The sequence below is a fragment of the Anarhichas minor genome, unplaced genomic scaffold, assembly GCF_050575085.1.
Source record: "Anarhichas minor isolate MPS153535 unplaced genomic scaffold, ASM5057508v1 ptg000020l, whole genome shotgun sequence".
In the NCBI taxonomy this organism is placed as follows: domain Eukaryota; kingdom Metazoa; phylum Chordata; class Actinopteri; order Perciformes; family Anarhichadidae; genus Anarhichas; species Anarhichas minor.
In genome coordinates, this window is record NW_027466466.1 from 2,282,378 (window position 1) to 2,290,474 (window position 8,097).

The 8,097-nt window shown below is 43.8% G+C and overlaps 1 protein-coding gene across 1 annotated transcript; it reads right to left on the reverse strand.

Moving 5' to 3' along the window:
- Positions 1-2,072: 2,072 nt before the first annotated feature.
- On the reverse strand, positions 2,073-4,584 carry LOC142954475 (keratin, type II cytoskeletal 8-like). The gene is made up of 7 exons (XM_076095513.1): positions 4,120-4,584; positions 3,362-3,570; positions 3,191-3,251; positions 2,990-3,085; positions 2,645-2,809; positions 2,410-2,535; positions 2,073-2,297 (listed from the first exon to the last, which is right to left on the reverse strand). Exons 1-7 carry the CDS (start codon positions 4,582-4,584, stop codon positions 2,073-2,075), a joined length of 1,347 nt encoding a protein of 448 aa, XP_075951628.1.
- Positions 4,585-8,097: the final 3,513 nt, after the last annotated feature.

Below are 8,097 nucleotides of genomic sequence, written 5' to 3' on the forward strand. Positions count from 1 at the left end.
GTGTCATGGAATCATCACTAGAGGGCAGCACTATATCACAGCAAAGATTCTGTGTGGAGGACGGGGATGTGTTTTGACGGTGTTCTTGAAAGGAAAATCCAAAAACTAAAATTGTTATGTCACAGTTGCTCTTACGAAGATATAAGAAAAATAGAAGCAAAAGAACCACATCAATTGCCAACAAAGGACAATGCAAAATGTAAATCATCTTCATAATTTTACAATACATAATCAATATACGTGGAGAATATCGGTAAATAATGAATAAGGAATGAGAAATACAAGATATGTGCATCAGGCACATACAACCACAGTGCAAACAAGCAAACAGAACATCTAAGTGTGTTAAATATATGGATGTCGCCATTGTTTGTTGTTGTTTAATACATATGTATATATAAAAAAGAGACTTTTGTATCCATTTATACATTATGTTTCTTCTCTTCTTTCACTACTTGTCAGTAATGGCTAAATGTTTATGTTAACTCTTGCTCAGCTTTGTTATCTTTGTTTTTTAGCAGTTTTTATATTTCTGTGCATGTACATTGAGAGCAACACAGACGAAGTGTCGAATTCCTTGTAATTGTACACATACTTGGTAATAAAGCTGAATCTGATGCCTAAGCCAACCGTTGTCATAAACCCAAATTATTTGTATTGAGTACCCCAAAAATCAAAAAGAGGAAACCAAACTGCCAAAATGATTATGAAATCAGATTTATTCCAGACATTTTGGTGTTACAAATTTCACAATGAATCTGGTTCTCCCAGTCAGCCTAATCCAGGTTTCTTTTTCATTCAGAGTGGAAATGAAAGTATTTTCTCTCAGAACAGGAGAAGGAAAAGAGGATCCCAAACAAACAACTATGAAAGTGTTATATGTGGCTGCTTATGTGATATCAAAATACACAACAAAATGACAGATGTAAGACAACTGAAGATACTTTGCAGAAAAGAGGAGTTATGCCATGTGTGCTTCATAAATGCAAGAACATAAACATCCTGATCTCCTTCTGTGCAAATGTAAGAACTGCTGTTGACATTTTGTGTGCAAGTATTGTTGCCTTTTGAGGATTCTCTGTCACGGCACTACAAGTATCCTCTTGTCTGCATGACAGCGGATCCAGCAACCAAAAGACAGCCAGGCTGACTGATCTAAGGAAGAGAGGGCTGACTCATGTTTCTGGTCCACTAATTACTCTGCCTCGACTTGACTCTCTGTAAATATGTGGTGCCAGAGGGAGTAGCAACACAGTAAAAAAAACAGATGTTCCATTACATGGATCTGCCTGCTGATAATGGTCAAATGTGGATGTTGCTGAGGCTGCCGTGTCTCCAGGGAGTGAGATGATGGGGATATTTGGAGGCTTTTATGAGGGGTTGTCAGGGAGAGGGGAACATGAGGAGGAGAAGAAAATGAGGGTAGAAGACGAAGAATGGAGAGAAAGATGGCTGCTGTTTTTAATAATTACGGCGGGACGATGAGCTGCTGGTGCTGCTCATTTTGATGATGCCGCTGCTGCTGCTGCCGCCGCCGCCGCCGCCGCCACTGCTGCTATAGCTGCTGCGACCTCCTCCGCTACTGGCGCTATAACCGCCGCCAAAGCTGACGCCGCCCATGCCACCGCCGCTTCCAAAGCCGCCGCCGCCGCCGCCACCATAGCCGCCGCCGCCGCCACCATAGCCGCCGCCGCCGCCGCCACCATAGCCGCCGCCGCCGCCACCATAGCCGCCGCCTCCACCTGGTGATGAGAATAAAACATTTTCAGATGAGGAATTTGAGTTTCAATTAAATCATATCAGTCAAACTGATAGCTTTCTCATTTCTACTTTTACATTTTCATGCACTGGCTTACAAATGACGTGAATTTTAAAGATATATGTTGATACATACCGGAGCTAGAGCTCTGTATGTGGATGGTTGCACTTCCACCGCCAGAGGTGATTCTGCAAAGAGATACACAAAGGATCCATATTAGCTGCTGATGTTGCTGCCTGCCCAATGTGATGCATTGCAGTCTCTTAGTGTTTCAGAAGACGAGACGTCATGTGAGTTCTAAGCAGCTATGGTTTTACCTGTCCTCCTCTCCTTCCAGCAGTTTCCTGTAGGTGGCGATCTCAATGTCCAGAGCCAGCTTGATGTTCATCAGGTCCTGGTACTCGCGGACTTGGCGGGTCATGTCCTGTTTGGCTCTCTGCAGGGCTTCTTCCAGGTCCCTGATGCGGGCCTTGGCGTCCTTCACCGCCAGCTCACCGCGCTCCTCGGCCTCAGCGATCTGGGCCTCCAGGTTGGCGCGCTGCGAGGTTTAAAAGTTAGCAGAAGCGATATTTGTCATCCAAAAACCCTTCTACATCGTCACCATTAGTTTTTTTTAAATAACAAATAAATGTATGTAACTTTTAGCTAACCTGTCCCTTGACTGACTCAATCTCATTCTGGAGGCGGCTAATCATGCGGTTGAGCTCAGCTATCTCAGTCTTGGAGCTGCGGAGGTTATCTCCGGCCTGGCCTGCATTCACCTCCATCTCCTGGTACTGAAAAAAAACATATATATGTTGTTATTAGAGACTCTACACAGACTTGTCTAGCAGGATGTGTTTCATACTGGAGTTGTTGTTGACATTACTTTCTCTCTCTACTGACCTTCTGCTGATACCACTGTTCAGTGTCTCTACGGTTGGATGCGGCGATGGCCTCATACTGAGCCTTGACTTCAGCCACAATGGAGTCCATGTCCAGGTCGCGGCTGTTGTCCATCTCCACGATGACTGAGGTGTCCTTGATCTGTCCCTGGAGCTCACGCAGTTCCTGCACAAAAGATATATGTCACTTAAAAAAATGAAATTAGAAGGTTAGAGAGTAAAGGCAGTACGACATCTATTTCTCTTCTGTATCCGTGCCCATCTGTGCCATTCAATGGCTTCTAAAAAAGAATTAAGAGCAAAGGAACAGACATAATAAGACTGTGGTGTTGCTCGTTTTTCTTACCGCCTCGTAGACAGCTCTGAGGAAGTTAATCTCATCCTGAAGGGAGTCAACCTTGGCCTCCAGCTCAACCTTGTTCATGTAGGCACCATCTACATCCTGAAAGCAGAGGACAAGGAAGCGGTCGGTATTGGTGACTGGTCAGAGGAAAAGGCAATAACTTATTCCATTGCAGTTAATGACATGGTGGAGGTCAACTCTCACCTTCTTGAGGAGAACAAACTCATTCTCCACGCCGGCACGCCTGTTGATTTCGTCTTCATATCTGACACAAAAACAATGGAAAAAGTTAGCTGGTGGACAAAGAGACTGCGGGCATCAACCGCTGCAGTTCGGCTGTTGCTTTTCGAAGATGTTGTGCAGGTGTTAACTCACTTGTTTTTGAAGTCCTCCACCATGCACTGCATGTTCCTCAGCTCTCCCTCCAGCTTCATCTTCTCATTGCCGAGTCCATCCAGCTGCCTGCGCAGGTTGGCGATGTAGGCCTCGAACATGGCGTCAATGTTGGAGCGGGAGGTGGTCTGCTCCTGCAGCAGGCTCCACTTGGTCTCCAGCATCTTGTTCTGCTGCTCCAGGAAGCGGACCTAAAATGGGGAAATAGTTTCATGTTTAGATCCACTTTCACTTGGCGGAAAGTAACGCTTTGATGGCAAGACCACATTAATCAGATTACATATTCCACATCGATATATTTCTGCGCTTGGCAACGCCTGTTTTCACTTCATCACTTTCAGCAAACTGCAAATAAAAAAGGGAAAGAAGTCGCTTTTCTTCATGATTAGACACGCTCACTGTGAGGCGATAAAAGATGTTTGTCATCTTTGTTTTACTTTCCTCAGGTGATCCATTGAGCCACACCTGTGTGTGACTTACCCACACAAAAGGCTCTTGTATGCAGCAGTGCTGGCAGCTGCCATATTAAAATACCCCTCGGGGCAGGGTTGCTCCAGACCTAATCCGCTGTGCAGTCGCTCTCTACTGTGGGCACTGTGCAGTGCATCAGATAATCAACATCTGTTGTTCAACCAAATTACAGTTGTCACATTCAAAACATATATAAGACATTTCATGGTCAATGTAAATGCAGCTTTTCAGCGTTCTTTTGGAATGGCGTTGTACAAAGGGCAGCTCACCTTGTCAATGAAGCTGGCGAAGCGGTTGTTCAGAGTCTTGATCTGCTCTTTCTCTTGGGTCCGGACGGTCTGGATGTTGGGGTCAATGTTAACATTGATTGGGGTCAGCAGCTGCAGGTTGGACTGGACGGCTGTGATGGTCTGCATGCCTCCGCCGCCTCCTCCACCACCGCCAAAAGCACCACCGTAGCTGAAGCCTAAAACACTGCCTCCACCACTACGTCCACCTCCACCTCCACCTCCACCTCCAAAACCACCTCCACTCCGATAACCACCAACAACTCCACCACCATAACCACCACCACCAAAACCACCACCACCAAAACCACCACCACCAAAACCACCACCCATTGACATGCCGGTTGACACCCTTTGAGATTTGTTGGAAGTCATCGATTTTGAGGAATACGATCGGCTAACACCACCACCGCCGCTGCCACCACCACCGCCGCCGTAGGTACTCATGCTCTTCATGGAAGTTCTACTATTGTAATTTTTCGCCATGGCTGGTTTTAGTTCCTCTGAAAGGGAAGGATTCACAGAGAAAAAGGGGAGCAGAAAGAGGTTTGGCAGAGCACACGAAGAGGAGAGTCAAGTCCCTCTAAGTATCTTCTCCCTGTCCGTGATGGATTTTTATCTGCCTTCAACTGTGGAGGAGGTCCCAGTGAGCTCCACCTTCTCTGCACCCGCCCCTCAACCCTCCTCCAATTACCTGTATCCTGGAAGGGGCACTTGCAGGCAGGTGGATTGGCTTGGAGCAGCTCAGCCTGTCAGACAGGTAACAGTGCCACCCCTGTTAAGCGATCGGGGCTCGACAACATGTAGGTGCTCGCAGAGGAATGGCAGCAGAGGCATGGTTGAGATTGGGGATGAAGACTTGTTTGCAAAGACATTTTTACGAGTTTTGCTTGGAGTGTCCTGCAAGGTTTGGGACCTGTATACTCACTGATCCAACAGTTTCTGCTTCTCCACATCTTGCAAGGTCAATAAATATGAAGGTGTTATCAATGAAGTTTCTATTGGTAAAATCTCACTGAAGTTGCGGAACAAGTGACCAGCTGTTGTCAAAGCATATGTTTGAATGAATGCATGTAAACGCATTGTCTCAATGCATTAGTCCATAGATTCCTACACATTGTTCCATACTCAAAATGAGTTGCATTACTTCATACTCTCGTATACATATGTCAAGAAGCATGAAAACATTACATTGACAGAATTCTTCACGGAGTTTGGAATATCTGTAGCAGAGAACAGAACATATGGGGTATCAAAGCATGTTTGATGAATATAATCTGGGACTTTTTATGGAGTTAGACTCAGTGACAAACATGACACGTTAGACTATAAAAATAAAGCTGAATTCAATATAAGAAATAGTTGGTGGTGTTGATTTTTTTGTGGTTGGGGGTTCACTTTCACTTCCTCAAACAATGGCACCAAAAGTAAAAGTTGTTTTAGATTTAGTATTAACATGAAGAGAGTGAAAACCTTATTAACCCTTCAGAGGAAACTGGTTTTGCAGGAGGTTCCCTGCAGGGAACTCAATAGATGCACATCGAGTAGAGCTCATACAGAGCACGAAAAATGTCTTAAAACAGAGGTGAAGGGGGACATGTATATTTTGTCCAAATTTGTCCCATTGTTATGAATAAATATGACCTCACGTGTCAATACCGCTTACACACCGACACCAAAACTTTTGTCCGTCATTAAAATTCTCGGAACATGTTTTATTTTATGCCTTTTCCGCATTTGCCAACTCACTTCAACTCCAGATGGATAGTCGGAACTGATCGCCAAACAAAGTGGGGAAGGAGCCATTGACTCCCACCACTTTAGTTTGGGACGATCCATCCTCATTGCTTCACAACTCCATTTAGTTTCGTATTGTGAACAAAAAGGATGATAAAACGCATTGGACTCTGTTTCTGTGCATAACCATTTGTATCTGATGAAGGATTTACAAAACAAATGTAAAAAGTGGAATTGGTGTACAAAGGCCTTTACTCTGAAGATTCATTTGTCCACAACTTCAAGCACATAGGATTTGATGTAGAAGTGTAAACAATATAAAGCGATAAAAATGTTTGCATGTTTGGTCTGCATATACAATAGGCCTATGTTGAACATATCCCTGCTGCAAAAACAATAATTGATGTGTTAAAATGAGGGCCTCAATAATTACATTTTTAACCTTTGCAGAAAAACTCAGCAGCCAACACAATAAGCATCACCAATGCATACCACGGAAAGACATTCGATTATTAAAATAAAAGCTTATTAACCTTTCCTTTCAGGCAGTAGCACCCACAAATCTGCTACAGGATTGTATTTGATCTCACATGATATGACAGGTGACATTTCAGGCAGTCTAGTCAGCGCATGTCGTGGAATGTTCACAAGCTCCTTTTCTCTGTGAGAACCAGCCTTGAGATGGGAGTTTACTCTACTGAAACTTGGCAAGGGGAACTGCAGAGAACACAGTGTAATTAAACGAGGATGAGTTGTTTCTGACGTGCAATACTTGCTCTTCATGCCAATTGGTACAGTGCTTGTATCATAGAGGGTTGTAATTTGTAACCGACACTGTATCTGGCGTCTGACTTGGCACAATGTGCCACACCTCAGTGGTCAAGTCGACGAGTCAAGCCCATTGAGATACACTTTGTAGAACACAATGTCACGTCTCACTTTGTTTTACACTCATAATCTGTTGGAAAAGTTGCTCTCGTATTGTTGTGTTGGGTTTATTTAGAGTTATATTCAATTACAAGTGCACCAGGGCTTCTTAATGTAAGCCAAAGCTCATTATACGATACTCGGTTGAATATCTTCAAGCAACTACCTATTGCCAAAACGGAGGAATGGGACGTGCATTAATAAGTGACAACAACAATCAACCCTTACCTGTGTGGAGAAACATGAAAAGAAGGTGAAGTCCTAAGGAGACGGGACGCCTGAATAATCTGCTGCTAAGTAGTGAGGCCTGCTGGAGTGACATGGATGTTGCATTTGATTTTGTAGATATTCTGTTGACTGTTTCGTTTTTTATGCCAGAATCACGTGCAGTTTATTAGACCTTGCAATATAGCTATTCTTTTTGTAAAAATAATTTTGGCAATTGCCAGTTTGTACCACTACAATTCTTATCTACTGGTTGTGCAGTGCGTTAAGGCTTCGTTGGTGTGCATTGATAATGTAATTGTGTGGGTGCGACCAGTTTCAGTTCACAGCTGACAGATCAGCTGACTGTGAATGGCTGATAAAACAGAACCTCTAAACTGACTGGGGAAATAGCTTTGCGAATGTGACCACGGCAAGGCACGGATTGAGTTTCGAATTTACTGTACACTGCACCTTTAATACCGGCTCAAACCACTAAAAAGCCCACAGATTATATTTAAGGGTACATGTGGCAGTAAATGATTTACTGAGACCAAGGATTACCCCAAGATTAAAACATTTATTAACAAACAATTAAATATGTTAAAAACAATAAAAAGGTATACATCTAATATACCTGTGACACAGGTTATAATAAAAGAGGCAAAACCATGTAAAACAAAACCAAGCAACACAAAACCATGAATACAACTAAATTGATAATTTAAACAAAACAGCAGTGGCAGTCAACGTCTCCTGCCTGCTCACTGCACAACACCCATCTGGAAAGCTTGACGGGGAAGTGGGAGTCTCTTTGGAGCTGGACCGAGAGTAAAGTAAGACAAAGGGTGAAACCCACGCCAAATATGCCTCACTTAAAAACCTAAAGTTCACACCTACCGAGAGCCTGGGGGTCAGAGAGAGGGAAAGATGCAGTTCATGGTATGGCTATTTATGGTGGAACAAACAAATTGGGAACCAGGAAGTAGGAGGGGCTAAGGCCAACCCAGCTCTACAGTAGCCCAGGAGGGACATTTCATTGCCGGCTACACTAACAAATATTTTGATAATATCTAGTATTGTAGATTACCT

Bases quoted from the DNA above. Each gene is read 5' to 3' on its own strand.
- LOC142954475 (XM_076095513.1), bottom strand. From the start codon at position 4,584: ATGAGTACCTACGGCGGCGGTGGTGGTGGCAGCGGCGGTGGTGGTGTT. The intron at 3,086-3,190 runs GTGAGAGTTGAC...CTCTGCTTTCAG, and splicing joins AGTTTGTTCTCCTCAAGAAG to GATGTAGATGGTGCCTACAT. The intron at 2,810-2,989 runs GTAAGAAAAACG...TCTTTTGTGCAG, and splicing joins TCAGAGCTGTCTACGAGGCG to GAACTGCGTGAGCTCCAGGG.